Source organism: Heloderma suspectum, chromosome 2 (genome assembly GCF_057233095.1).
Source record: "Heloderma suspectum isolate Gila_16-S chromosome 2, 16-S_ref, whole genome shotgun sequence".
NCBI classification, from domain to species: domain Eukaryota; kingdom Metazoa; phylum Chordata; class Lepidosauria; order Squamata; family Helodermatidae; genus Heloderma; species Heloderma suspectum.
In genome coordinates this window covers 342,306,480-342,320,968 of record NC_139459.1, presented here as the reverse complement: position 1 = coordinate 342,320,968, position 14,489 = coordinate 342,306,480, and the positions used below count along the sequence as shown (strand labels likewise).

At 45.7% G+C, this 14,489-nt stretch overlaps 2 protein-coding genes across 13 annotated transcripts in view; both read left to right on the top strand.

The window, feature by feature from the left end:
- Positions 1-212: 212 nt before the first annotated feature.
- Positions 213-12,325, top strand: LOC146355269 (acetylcholinesterase-like). 9 transcript variants are annotated; one of them, XR_014788612.1, is made up of 7 exons: positions 213-306; positions 1,170-1,368; positions 2,028-3,531; positions 5,446-5,600; positions 6,785-6,873; positions 8,067-8,125; positions 9,227-9,445. XR_014788612.1 is itself a non-coding variant. In XM_084840824.1 (6 exons), the coding sequence occupies exons 3-5, from the start codon at positions 2,036-2,038 to the stop codon at positions 6,853-6,855; spliced, it is 1,722 nt and encodes a 573-aa protein (XP_084696950.1). In that variant the 5' UTR covers positions 213-306; positions 1,170-1,368; positions 2,028-2,035; the 3' UTR covers positions 6,856-6,873; positions 9,224-12,325. The 9 variants fall into 9 exon arrangements, 6 of the variants coding, with proteins under 6 accessions (XP_084696950.1, XP_084696952.1, XP_084696955.1 ...); XR_014788610.1 differs by lacking the exon at positions 1,170-1,368 and having other exon boundaries at positions 9,224-10,780; XR_014788611.1 differs by lacking the exon at positions 1,170-1,368.
- LOC146355268 (cholinesterase-like) overlaps positions 12,178-14,489 on the top strand; it is a 19,769-nt gene continuing 17,457 nt past the window's right edge. Inside the window, exon 1 of one of the 4 annotated variants that reach the window (XM_084840832.1) lies at positions 12,178-12,325. The gene's annotated coding sequence lies outside the window, so the exon portion shown is untranslated. Of the gene's footprint in view, positions 12,326-13,450; positions 13,789-14,489 lie in introns of those variants that run through there. The other 3 variants (XM_084840830.1, XM_084840831.1, XM_084840833.1) reach the window with 3 other exon arrangements.

The window sequence follows — 14,489 nt, the reverse complement described above, 5'->3', positions numbered from 1 at the left end:
CATTCCAGTGATAATGGCTCTCTGTGGCCTGAAGTCCTGGCAACTCCGTGCCAGAGCAAAGCCTTTGATATTTTTCCATCTCTTTGGCCGCTGATGTGGACTTCCACCTTGCAAATACCCAGCAGCTTCCCCCACTGTATGGACAGAGTCCACATGGGGTCATTGCTCTTTCCAATAGTAGATACATACATACATACATACAGTTCCTTTCCATAGTTATTTGGAAGCGTTGCAGGGAGACCGTCAGTCACCTCTGCATTTGCCTCCCCCTTCGGGATCTCTGCTGAGGACTGACCCATCAGGGAGGTGAGTCTCCACAATCCAGAAAGATGCACTTGCTTTTGAGGATGGGAAAGTGATCTTTGGGGCAGGGACGGGAGACCACTGGCACTGAATATCTGCCATTGTTCCTGGGTTCAGTTATGTGATTAAAGCTGCAATCCTACACCCATTTGTCTGGTAGCAAGGGGTATTGACCTCAGTGAGGCACCTGAGTAGACTGATATAGGATTGCGCTGTTAAGCTGCAATCCTATATATGTTACATCCAATGGAGTAAATTGCATTGAGTACAGTGGAGCTGACTTCCCAGTCAGCATGCATAGGATTGCGCTGAATTAACAGGTGAAATCCATACCAAATGTTGTTATTGTTGTCATTTTCCACTACTAGTAATTTGATTGAGTTCTTGTAGCATCATCTGTTGCCCCTAGGGTAGCATTCCTTCAGGAGGACAATCTGTTAGCTGCTGAGAAAGGAGACTGTGTACATTTCAGACAGCAAATCTTTTTAAAGGGGGATGGTGATGGGGCATTTCTAGTGTTGGTGAGAGGGGGTTTCAGTTTGCATCAGCATTTTCCCAATACCATGGAGGAGTGTACAGGCTCTCCATTTTTAATTTAAAAAAAGAAAGAAAGAAAATGGAACAACAACACAGGTATGGGAATCAGGACTTCATCCTGGTTTTCAGAAATGATGCCTCATATACTATCCAATAGGTGGCAATGATATTTGCAATACCACATTTCCCATACCTGGGCTGGGGAGAACAGAACACTGCAGATTAGGTTCTGGGAAGATGGGGATTTCCCGGCAATGGAGGAAGTATTGTGTTGAAATAGACAATTGCATCTCTGCAGCAACTGAGTACGAACTGCACATTTCTTGCAGAATAAGCACAGATTCCAAAACTCGAATTCTGGACAGCTGACAAATTTGCAGATGTTCCCAAATATCAACTCAGAACATTTTATTCAGTAGTTCCCACCCTGAGTGACATGTTTAGCGCTAATAATTTAAAGGGTCTCACATAGAGATGTCCTTCAGACTTGGTCCTTGGGGTCTGAAGCCAGAACCTTAAACAGAAAAGGTATGTCCCTGATGTATGATTATTTTGCTTAACCTGTCTGCTTTTTACACAATTACTGCTGCTGTATAATTTTTGTGGATGGTTTCTCCTGGGTAGTTTCGCAATTTTAAAATTATTGTATTACTATTTATTATTCTTATAACCTGAACATCCTTGAGGAAGCTCAGAATGGCTTATCAGGGGCTCCCCCACAATGGCTCTTCCAGGCAATTCTGTTCATACCTTATCAGGCGGGACTGGGAATAAGTTATAAAAATGTGTAGGGTGGAGCATCAAGGCTATGTTGAAATTGAATGAAACCAATTTCAATGAAATCATTGAAATTGGAGCAGTGTGTAAGGGATATTGCTAGCAAAGTGGAGACATCCCATGCCTTCATTAATGGAATACCCATAAGAAAGGGTCCTGGTTTGAAAGGATCCCTCCTGGGTGAGGAACTACCACACCATGTTTGTTAAAGGGGTCCAAGTTGAGTTGTCCTGGTGGACCTCTAAAGATGTAACACAGACCAGTGCTAAATGCAAAGAGGGTGTCATCCATCCAGAAATGGTTTCCTGATCAAAAACAGCCCTTCCACTGTGACAACCAGCCAGAGGTAAGCACGGTAATGGCCCACCTTGTACTTATTCTAATGTGCTTTAGGACTTCTTTTCTTCCAGCTTTTGCAATGCCTGGCTTCCACTACTCTTCAGTCTCGTCCTTTTACTTTCTCCTCCTCCTGTTTTCTCTGCACCCCAATGCTGCCTCTGAAGATGAGGCCGTGGTAGTCACCAGCCATGGTCCAATCAAGGGCAAGTATGTCCCAGCCGGCTCTGGCTCTGTGACTGCCTATCTGGGCATCCCTTATGCTGAGCCCCCCATGGGTAAATTACGTTTCCAAAAGCCCCTTCCACATCAGCCATGGAATCAAGTCTTAGAGGCCACCAGCTTTGGCAACGCATGCCCCCAGTACATTTTTACAAACTACACGGAGGCAGAAATATGGGCTGCCAATCGACCACTCTCAGAAGATTGTCTCTTTCTCAACATCTGGGTGCCCCATCCACGACCTTCTTCACCAGCTCCTGTCCTTGTCTGGATACATGGAGGATCAGGATTTCTCACTGGCACAGCTTCCCTGGACTTGTACAATGGGGCATCCTTAGCTGGTTATGAGAATGTCATTGTGGCCTCCATAAATTATCGCCTGGGGGCTCTGGGCTTCCTTTCATTACCACCAGCTGCCCCAGGAAACATGGGCCTCTTGGACCAACAGCTGGCACTGAAGTGGGTTAAGGACAATGCAGCTGCCTTCGGTGGAGATCCTACTCAGGTGACCATTTTTGGCCAGAATGCTGGGGCTTCCTCCGTGGGTTTCCATCTCTTTTCACCAAGTAGCCAGCCCCTGTTTGCCAGAGCTGTGCTTCAGAGTGGAATTCCCAATGTTTCTTGGGCTTGGAGGAGTCCTGCTGAGGCCAAGCAGAGAGCCATTCATTTGAGCCAGCTGCTGGGCTGTCCAGAAGGCGATGATACTGCTGTAGTGAGCTGCCTACAGGAAAAAGATGCCAAGGAATTTCCTCAGCATGAGTTTTCCATCGTTGAAAAACGTCTTCTAGACATTCCTTCCTTACCAACCACAGATGGGGAGTTTTTGCCTGACGAGCCACAGAAGCTTCTGGAGGCTGGGCGCATTCAGCTTAAACCAGTTCTCATTGGTGACACCTCCGATGAAGCATCTGCCTTCGTGCCATATCTTTTTCCTGGCACCAAAGACAGCCTACTCACTTGGGAACAACTTCTGGAAGGAATCAGGATGTTGGCGCCAAAGGCAACTGAAGAAGATATTCAGGCTGTGGCGCTGAAGTACAGTGAAGAAGGTCATGGTCCAGGACGGTACCGTTGGGCCATGTCTCAGTCTTTTAGTGATTACTTCTTCATATGCCCAGTAACTGAGTTTGCTGCAAAGGTCAGAGAAGCTGGGAATCCTGTGTACTTCTACTCCTTCAAACATCACACCTCTGGCTCTGTTCAGCCTGAGTGGGCTGGGGCACCCCATGGCGCTGAGATACCTTATGTGTTTGGGACCCTTGAGTCAGCGGTGGGCGTCAACCAAACATACACGGAGGCTGAGGCTGCGCTGAGCCGTAGGGTGATGCGGTACTGGGCAGAGTTCTCCAGAACTGGGTAAGGCACTAACTTATCCTTTTATACCAACTGCTTTATGTAAGCATAGTGGTTTATGCAGAAGGAAGGCCCCTTCCATGTAACAGACGTAACAAAATGCATAACATTAACTTCTCTGAGAACATTCTCCAAAACAGGAAAGAATCCCCTGTGCCTTGCAAAAGGCATCCCGGATGAAATTGGAATTATTTTTATTAAAGGCAATGTCCTGTGTTGGATGTCATTAACAACCCATTGTTCATAAACCATGTGTTGGTTTGAACGAGGAGAAGCAAAAGAGCATGTTATCTCCTGAACGTTCGCCTCTTCCCACTGCACTAAACAACCGAGGGACACTCTATCCCTGGATTGGTGAGTGTGACATGTGAACCCAGAATTGGTTGTGGAAGGATGAGCAACCTAAAGTTGAAACTGAGGATTTAACCATGGGTTCAAATCTGAGTTTTTTGTCCCCCCAACAACCCACACAATTACAGGTTCACATATCACACTCGCTTGCTCCCAAACAACCCATGGATTGTTTAACTCTGGGTTGTTGTGTCATCCAAACTGGGCCAATATGTGGCTTCCATCAGTTTCATGATTTCACCCACGTTCTGCAGCATGTTCCCGATAGAGGTTTTGACCTAGAGATGAACCAGCAGAAGAGATTCTGGCAGTTTACTGCTCTGTTGTGCAAGAGGTCTAGCAGAAGGCATCGTCTGATCTTCTGCAAGAGGTGGTGCAAAAACTTGTACTAGAATAAATGTGTCCATGTCCTGAGGCCTTGTACAACACCTTGTGCAGGAGATGGTGCAACTGGTTGTGCAAACACAGACATATCTCTGGATTTTGGTTCCCTTGGTTTCAAGAAGGATGTTGTACTGTCAGAATATAAGCCCTACAGCATGTGGAACAGGCCTTCCGCTTGCAGAAGAGCACCTCTGATCCTGCCCACAGTTTACAAGATCTAGGGCCAGATCTCTAGAAAAGCCAGAAGATTCATCCTTGCCAGGCCCTGTGCCTTTCCCAGAACTTGTTATCCAAGAACCAGCAAGTGAACCTTTCTTCACCGTGGCAATCACCGTGATCATCATCTAATATTTGTCCATGAAGTACCCATTAAACGTACAGGTGCCGGTGCTGGTAACAAAAAATGCAGTCCAACCCTATACATGTTCATGGGGCTCGCTCCCAGGTAGGCGTGTCTAGGATTGCGGGCATGGCGAGCCTATTAAGAGTTCTGGGGACAAAAGAGACGCAAAGCACAATCAGTAGCATTTGTAAATTCACTTTCATGTACTCGGATTTAAATATGCCCATTAGTTAATCCATTGCGATGAACAAGAGAAAGTGATGATGGCCTCTTGGCTAAGAAGCGCTATGCAGGCTCATGTGGCTTTGTCTCTCTTGGTCGTATTTAAGATGTTCATATTTCTCCAGAGACTGGGGGAGCAGATTTTTGCCTGTCAGGGCTATTCTCCCTGTGGTAGAAATCAGGACGTTATTACTATACTTTATGGATTTGAGTGCTTGTAGTTGGATGCTGTGAAGTGCAAGTCTATGCATGTTGATTCAGATGTAAGTCCCATTGTGTTCCCTGGGGCTTCTGCCCTAGTAGTTGTGGTTACAATTGCAGCCTAGGTCTGCCATTTTTTATTTTAAGGCTGCAATATTATAGCAACTTAGCTGGGAGGCAGTTCCATTGAACTGAATGGAACTTATCTTTGAGTAGACATGCTGGCTGCAGAATGCTGGGCGTTGTAGGAGTCTTCCCTGTCTAATCATGCATAGGATTGCGCCCTTAAGCATGCAGTGTGGTGGGATGTACACATTAAAATTAAAACAGAGAAATAATAAGCTGAGTTTCATGCAGTGTTCATGTGCAACCATACTTCCTGCTCTGTCCTAAATATATTTTTACTTCCTCCACAGGAATCCGACAGGGTCTGGAGCCAATGAGGTAGAGTGGCCACTCTATAATGCCACACAGCAGAACTTCTTCTACCTTAGCACTCAGCCATCTGAAGTTACACAGGCATCCCCTCGTCGGCACTGTGACTTCTTGAGAAGGCATTTGACAAAGCCAAGTGAGTTCAGCTCTTTGCCTTACATAGTGTGCTTGTGTGTCATGAATGAGATGTTTCGAATAACATTGGTTTGTATTGGAACCAACACCTCCTAGATCTGACAGATTGTATTCTGTTTCGTGGAGCGGTGGGAGCGTTATGACTGTTCCATCTGAAGCGATGAAGGAAGCATTGGGTCTGACCCCATCCCCCAGTTTGGTTTAGCAATGAAGGCACGTCCTTTTCCTTTGGGCTATCATGGAGTGCAAAATACTGTTCAATATATGTGAGCCATCTCTTTATGAGGTTGTTATTGGCCACCTCATACAGCTCCCCATCTCTCCTAATGGAGGCCTAGGCTTAGACCTAGCCTTTATACCAAGGCCTCTAGGCCTACCAGTATTCAGCCAGCTCAGTCTCTCTTACACTTACTGGCTCCTTTTCCAATACTTCTTAATGCAGTTACGGAAGTACAATCAGAATGTGAGTTAATCCCAACCTTGTCGCCACTGTTATATCTGTGTGACACCTTTCCCAGAAACCTTCTCCTTCCCTGGGCAAATTCATACTGTACACACAGTTGTTTGTGGATTTCCCTCTGGCCCAAATGCCAGTCGGTCACCAGTTATTTCATTTGAAAGGAGCTGAACCCAGAGTAAATTCTTGTACCCATGTAGTTCTCACCAGTTAGATAAATGGGGCCTACATAAAAATACTTCATTGCTACAAAATGCTGAAGAGAAGGGATAACAAGGAAATGTCATATTCTGTAGATCGATAACATTCTTGTGGTATTGTGAAAATGCATACAAATATGGGGCATGAGACAATCCTAACTGTAGAACTAACTCCTCTTAGTCTTGTGCTATCTCTGCATTTGGGTCTCTGGTTTTGGATAACTATAAATATATGTAGACTTGAGAATTAACCTGGTTTGAAAATAATTATTTCTCCTCAAGGGACCACAGTTCTGTGGTGTTTGTGTGTGTGCGCACATGTATGTTGTGGGTAGGAGGATGGCACCCTCATTAAGATACAACTCCTAGAATTCCCTGGGACAGAAGGGGAAGCCACAGCAGTTAAACCGTTATAAGACAGCTGTAAGACTGTAGTCCCCAAATCCATCTTCCAGATTTAAATTTGCCGCTGGTCATTTAATTGTAATGAGGAGAGCCATTTAACTGCTTTCTTCCTTTCTTCTGCAGACAAATCTGGAGCGGATTCTGTTTCACCAGGCAAGGAAGAAGATGGGGAGAAGGAATCCAGTACTCAGTAGTGGGAATCCCAAGAAAAGGTCAGTCGATCTGCCGAAGGCTCATTAGAGCGGGGGGAAAGGGGGGGGGTGAGGCTAATGCAAAGCCCATAAGGATGATAAAGAGGCAAAAATTAAGTACAGAAAGACTGAAAGGATGGGCAGACTATGCTTAATAGCAAAACATTTCCACTCCTCCTGTTTTGACCCTGTTCTTGGTTTGCATAGCACACACCTAAACTGTTTCCTGCTGCAAGCCGTGCTGTAGATCCAGATTTTTAAACCTATACCCTGGCACCTCCCCAAAGAGCACCTTCCCCATGGCCTCCCTTCAGCACCTACAAAGTTCATTTCATAGCCTTCCAGATCAAAACTATCTGGTTATCATTTGTGTGGCACAGTGTCTAATTGTGGCCATGTGGTGGATGACAGGAACAAACCAGAGACACCAGCTTAAATGGGTTCCTAAATTGGCCACAACTTTATTAATTTTGAATAGGATTGGCGGAGGCACAGGGCATGGATCCTGCCATCGGGCAGCCTGAATGCTGTCTGCTTTTCCTTCCTCACCCACCTGCCAGGAGTGCCCGTGATGGGTGGAAGGGTCAGAGGCCCAGCACAGCACAGACTGCTAACGTGAACCCTTTTCCTCCACCCGGACGCGGCATGCTTGCAGCCATGCTGCTGGCCTGGCCTCGGTGCCACACCCTTAAGGGGATCCCACCACAGGGAAGCAGGGAGCCCAGTCCCGCTGTCCCTCCTCAGTTGATCCAGCCCAATGCCTATCATGCCTCACAAAGCTGTGACATAAACAATACAGTTCTACCAAGAGAGCACACAGATAGTTCAGCTTAGTTAGACATGGACTGCTCTTGCAACAAGGAAGGTGAAAACCGTACCCCCTTCTTGCCTGTTAGAAGGCAGGTAGAATTCCTTCCCAGCCCCGTTAAGTGGCAGCTGACTTCTGTCCACTGAAAGATCTACTGCTAGCAGGTGTGGGCGGGTGGGGACGCCGCAATGGCACTGGCGCCAGCCAGCACACGGGACCGCTCTTTTATGAGCCCAGGGGAGCAGAGAGGGAACTGCCTGCCGCTGCTCCCATTGAGCTCGTCTCCTCATGGCTGCTCCCCAGCCGAGACAACCAGCCTTTCGATGGGCTGGGCGCTATCAGGCCGCAGGGAGGCCCGGCTGCTGCTGTGCAGGCTCTCGCCAGCTCTCTCCCTTTCCTGCCGCAGGACCGACATGCGCTCGCAGGAGCGGCTCCCCGGTAAGCGGGGAACTCCACATGGGAAAAGTAAGCAAGCCAGCGTGAATCATGGTGCATGGTGACGACAAGCCAGCTATCTGTGAAGTAACAACATCTTGTTTGTTTGTCTGTTTGTTTACATGTTATGCCTTGCACCCCACCGCTGAGCGGTAAAAAGTTTCAGGGGTTCCAGCGCTTACCCAGTATTCTGTTTCTTTAAAAGTTCACTGGGGTCGTGTGGCGTATCTATGATATGAGGTTCATTTCCACATATGTGCAGGATGAGCATAAGATGCCTACAGCATTAACACTCAGGCAGATTCCCGCTTCCCATTAGATATCGAGGGGAAACCATAGCCAAAGGATTTCCTGCAAGGAAAGTTCTCTGCTTCCTTTTCAGATCCAGTTCTACCACAGCATGGCCTCCTGCTACACACACAGACCTCGCCCACCCTCCCCTTCTCTAGTGGGAGGATGAGCCGTCTCTGCATCACCTACATATGTAATCTTGGGCCATTCTCATACCCATTAAGACACATCACCAGAATGTTACCAACTATCAACCATCCTTTGTCAGGCCTTAAGAGATATTCTTTCAAGGCACCCACACTGCTAGCTCTGCTTACAGAAATTGTAAGGGGCAAGACTTAAATAGCTGGAAGGGATACCGGATCTCTTTGCAAGCAGATGCACTGAAGGGTAAGGGATACCTGAAAGGTCATTCAGTCCAACCCGAACCCCATAACGATAGTAAGTGATGGAGGCCAATGCAGGATACAGTGTAAGGCCTTAATCAAAAAGTTATGTTCTACTTCTGAGGGCTCCTAGGAATTATCCTTGTCTGGTGGCACTCCGTGTGGTGTCAGTAGGGTTTGGGAGTTGCACTGCCGTTGTTAAGCCTCATTGTGTGGAGTGGGAACAGTCCATGTTGGGGCCAAAGGTCAGTGTGGCCATGGCAGGGACAATCTCTGCAGCATTAGGTTGGAATGCATGGAAAATGGCTTCCACATATGCAGCCCCCACGTGCAGCCTATAGAAATAATATTTGTTGGCTTCCACATACGGTTGTAATGTATGAAAGGTGTCCGATTTTTAAAATAAGACAAACATTATTAATGTATGTTATTTCTTTACTGCTCCCTCAAGAAGAGCTCAAGACATTTCAGAGAGGCTGGGGAAGAAAATGAGAAGACATAATTTACTGTGAACTTGGCACATTAAGAAGAATCTAAGTAAAATCCATCATTTTTCTGCCGATGAGCTTATGATCTTTGCCACTGAACCCACAGTAAAGTAACAATTCTACTGCCTTGAGTAGGGTTTTCTTGTTTTCTGGAAACTGCATCTGTAAATTACTGAGAAAAATCTAACATTGCTTGAAATTCTTTGTGTAAATATGTTGCTATGAAAGAAATCTAAATCATGCACTGGCAAAGTGACAGTTTAGTTGCTGCGGTGCTACAACTATGAAAAAGTCCGTTTCGTGCTACAGAAATATCTGATACAATATGGAAAACAAAACCTGGGGCAATCTATACTCTCATTTCATTCTGGCGCTGTATCGCCTGACTCCTGGTTGCAAGAGACAATGCACTCGCCAACCTGTTATCCTACCACTATTTCTGCCTTGATTTCGCTGGGTGAGAAGATCTGAAAGAGGAGGGGGCTGAATGACTGGCAGCTGCTGGATGGTCTTTGTGGTGGCGGTTGGCAGGAGGAATGCGGAATGAGGACCCACAGGTGGCATGAGTGGTCGTGGCCTGATGGGTGCAGGATGGAACAATGGTCTGATACTGTACAAGGCAGCTTCACATATTCACTACTCCTCACCCTAGTCTACTTTTAGTTCCCTTCAAACTCAGGCTGCTATCATGAACATTTGGGGATGCGTATCGTTTCACCGCTGCAGTGATGCATTTCAGTGATTATTGCTCTCCATTGCCTGAGGTCCTGTCAGCTCCATGTCAAAGTAAAGCAGATGATTGTTTTCATCTCTTTGCTTTCATGGACAGAGTCCAGGTGGGTTCATTGTTCTTTCCAACAGTACATACATACATACATACATACATACATACAGTTGCTCTCACTGGTTATCTGGAAGTGTTGCAGGAAGCCTGTTGGTCACCTCTCCATTTGCCTCTCCCTTTGGGATCTCTAAGGACTGGCCCATCAAGGAGCTGAGCGTCTACAATCCAGAAAAATAGACCCCTTTTCAGTAAGGGAAAGTGATCTTTGGGATGGGGCGGGAGACCTGGGGTCAAGAATTCAAGTGAGGAACCCTGACACCTTGCGCCTTGTCTTCTCAGGCAACAGCCCCACCCCCACTTGCCCACCTAGGACTTCCAGAGTACAGCTCACCTGGTTTAGCTGCCCTATCTTGGCTGAGGAAAAGGGCTTGTTTTCAAAGGCAGCCCCACATATAAAGCACTGCAGTAATCCAGATGAGACGTTATCAGAGCATGGATAACTAGCTAGGTTATCTCTGCCTAGATAAGAGCCTAGTTGGTATATCAGCCTAATGATATGTGATTGGGTAATACTATTTCTTCAGGGTCTCTAAAGGGACTCACAGCAAAGGCCTTGGACAATTAACATATATTATTTTAATTTCTTAATTAAAAACAATAAGAATGCACATGTAATAATTTTACATGCATAACAGTTCACTTATCACTAAAACAATAAAATAGAGCACAGCCGTCCAAAAGTTCTGTCTTGTAGCTTGAGTCCACAACAAAAATATAAATAAAACTTGTCTCTGAAGCTTGATTTTTCTGCTGGCCGAAGAAAGTCTCTACTCAGTTCACTCCAGCTCAGCGGCAATGGTCTCAAAATGGACCAGGATCCAGCAACACAGGAACAATTTGTTAAACAGCCCTATCTCAAAGGTTCAAGGTCTTACAGAGAGGAGAAAGCAAGCTTCTTCCACACTGCATTTTGGTAACTGCCTAAAATGGTGGCCACTCCCTATCTCACTCCTTTACTGAGCGTGTGCAGGAGTATTCCCACTCAAAATTCTTAAAGAAAAATATACCAGTGGGTTACAATTGCCTATGCATCACATGATGCGTGATGTGACGGCTTACTGCACTCTGTTTGGCTGCTGTACTGTTTTAATCTTGCCCCTTCATTTTTATTCATATTTAATAACATCATGTTTTACTTGTATAGTTCTATAGAAATGCCTTTATTGAGCAAGAATGTTTCTCATAGTTACCCCTTTTCCCCAGGTCAAGCTTCCTGCCAGTAATAGGTCAAAAGCAAACTTTGGTTCAAAAGCAAACCTCTTTGGTATGCCAAAAATTACCATTGCCTTAAAACTGCCTACACGCCAAGGTCTGAGAAACCCCCCCGGAGAGGTGCTGCCAGTCAGAAAGACAACACTGGGCTGAATGGAACAATAGTCTGACACCGTATGAGGCAGCTTCACATATTCAGTACTTCTCACTCTTGTCTGCTTTTCTTTGCCTGGAAACCAAGGCTGCTGCCATTAATGTTTAGGGACACTTCTTGCTTCAAGACTGCAGGAATGCATTTCAGTGATTATGGCTCCCTGTTGCCCGAAGTCCTGTCAGCTCCATGTCAAAGTAAAGCAGATGATTGTTTTCGTCTCTTTGCTTTCATGGACAGAGTCCAGGTGGGTTCATTGTTCTTTCCAACAGTACATACATACATACATGCATACAGTTGCTCTCACTGGTTATCTGGAAGTGTTGCAGGAAGCCCGTCGGTCACCTCTCCATTTGCCTCTCCCTTTGGGATCTCTACTAAGGACTGGCCCATCAAGGAGCTGAGCGTCTACAATCCAGAAAAATAGACCCCTTTTCAGTAAGGGAAAGTGATCTTTGGGATGGGGCGGGAGACCTGGGGTCAAGAATTCAAGTGAGGAACCCTGACACCTTGCGCCTTGTCTTCTCAGGCAACAGCCCCACCCCCACTTGCCCACCTAGGACTTCCAGAGTACAGCTCACCTGTACTCTGTCAAAGCAAAGCCACTGGTCTCTTTCATCTCTTTGGACCCTGACATGGACTTCCACCTTGTCAATACATAATAGCCTCCCCCGTGGCATGGACAGAGTCCACATGGGGTCATTGCTCTTTCCAATAGTAGATACATACATACATACATACATACATACATACAGTTGCTGTCCCTGGTTACTTGGAAACGTTGCAGGGAGCCAGTCAGTCACCTCTGCATTCGCTTCCATCTTTGGGATCTTTGCTGAGGAGTGGCCCATCAGGGAGGTGAGTCTCCACAATCCAGAAAAGTACACTTGCTTTTGAGGATGGGAAAGTGATCTTTGGGACGGGGACAGGAGACCTAGGGTCAAGAATTCGAGTGAGGAACCCTGATGCCTAGCGCCTTGTCTTCCTGGCCAATAGACGCCCCCCCCCCGACTTTCAGAGTAAAGTTCACCTGGTTTAGCCACCCTGCCCCTGCAGCAACAGCAGTGCTTCAGATCCATGCAGGATCCTGAAGATGTAGACCTCTCAGTTAGGTCCACTCCGGCTCACAGGATGTGCTGATAATCTCTACGCTGCCCTGGATTTAGCTTCCAGACTGAGAGAGAGAGAAAAGAAAAAAGATATGGACATTGGGTGTGTGACAAAGAAGTTTCTCCCCCCCCCCATGACAGATGTTCAGTGGCACTGATTATCTGCCACTGCTCCTGAGTTCAGGTATGTGATTAAAGCTGCAATCCTACTTGTCTGGTAGCAAGGGGTATTGACCTCAATGAGACACCTGAGTAGACATAGAATCATAGAATTCTATGATTCTATGTCTACTCAGGTGTCTCATTGAGTTCAATACCCCTTACTACCAGACAAGTAGGACTGCAGCTTTAATCACATACCTGAACTCAGGAGCAGTGGCAGATAATCAGTGCCACTGAACATCTGTCATGGGGGGGGAACTTTTTTGTCTATTAAGTGCTATTAAGAAACTTTTTTGTGCTATTAAGCTGTAATCCTATATATGTTATGCACTAGGGGGTAAACTGCATTGAGTACTACAGTGGAATTGACTTCCCAGTCAACATGCATAGGATTGCACTGTTAGAGATTTAACAGGTGACACCCATTCCTAATAACGATAATAATCAATGATAAGGATTCTATACTACTGCAATTTGGTCCAGTTCTGGTAGCACAATCTCTTGCCCCTAGGCTAGCATTCCTTCAGGAGGATAATGTGTTTGCTGCTGAGAGTGTGTACAGTTCAGAGAGTACATCTTTATGAAGGGGAATGAAAAAAGTCAGGAAGTGGTGGGGCATTTCTACTGTTGGGGAGAGGGCGGGTTTATAAAAGTTTGCCCCAGCATTCCCCCACTACAGTGGAGGAGAGCTCAGCTTCTCGATTTTTGTTTTGTTAAGTTTGACACATCAAGAAAATGGAAGAGCACAGGTTAGGAAAGAACGAAATCATCCCACTTTTCAGTAATGACATCACAGATACTATCCCATAGGACAAGGGTACTCAACGCGGTGCCTGGTGGCACCCAATTTTTAAAAACTTTTATTTTTATTTTAAAATAAACATACATGGATTTGTATGAAATGCATACAACCTTCTAGCAGTTATACATGGGCTGCAACAAAAGTGGATCAAATATTCAACTAGGTATCTATTTGAAGGTGATGTCTATATGCCACCCTTTCAAATATTAAAAGTGTTGTAAGGTGCTCAGTCCATTGCTGTATAGGAGGTGAGTGTTTATTCTTCCTATTTTGTAATATCAGTCTTTCAGCTGTGAAAAAGGTGCAGATAATCCGTTTATGCTGACCGTATGTTAATTTCTATGTTGCAGGTAAATAATTTAAAAGAGTATGTACATCAGTGAATATTAAAGACTGTTCCAGTACAAACTTTGTCTGTGTAATGACCTCCCTTCAAAAAAAGGCATCTACTGGACATTGCCAAAACATATGTTTAAAAGCAAAATTAGCTGTATTGCACTGCACCACTTAGCTGAATTAGACAATCCCTTACTAAAGAGATGTTGCGGTGTCCTACAGACATGAAGCAAATGTTTTTGCTGAATAAGGTGAAGCCTCAGTTGCATAGATGCAAAAGGTAGATGCCGAAGCGATGATCCACTGATCAGGCATTTTGTGGTGGTGCCCACAGCAGTATCTCAAATCCCCAAATGTGCCCAGGGTTCCAAAAAGGTTAGGGGCCCCTTCAACAGGAGATAGTCATATTTGCATTACCACATTCCACACTGTGCAATTCCTGTCACTGAGCCAGGTGAACAGAACACTGCTGATTGGGTTCCAAGAAGATGGGGATTTCCCTACGATGAAAGCACTGTGTGGAAACGGACCTTTGGATGTCTGAAGCAACTGAGTAACTACACATTTTTTGCACAATAAGCACAAATTCCAGAAGTAAAATAACAGTTGACAA

Excerpts from the sequence above, each read along its gene's own strand:
- LOC146355269 (XM_084840823.1), top strand. The coding sequence starts at position 2,036 with ATGCCTGGCTTCCACTACTCTTCAGTCTCGTCCTTTTACTTTCTCCTC. Across the intron at positions 3,532-5,445 it reads GCAGAGTTCTCCAGAACTGG|GAATCCGACAGGGTCTGGAG; the intron begins GTAAGGCACTAA and ends CTTCCTCCACAG. Across the intron at positions 5,601-6,784 it reads AAGGCATTTGACAAAGCCAA|ACAAATCTGGAGCGGATTCT; the intron begins GTGAGTTCAGCT and ends TTTCTTCTGCAG.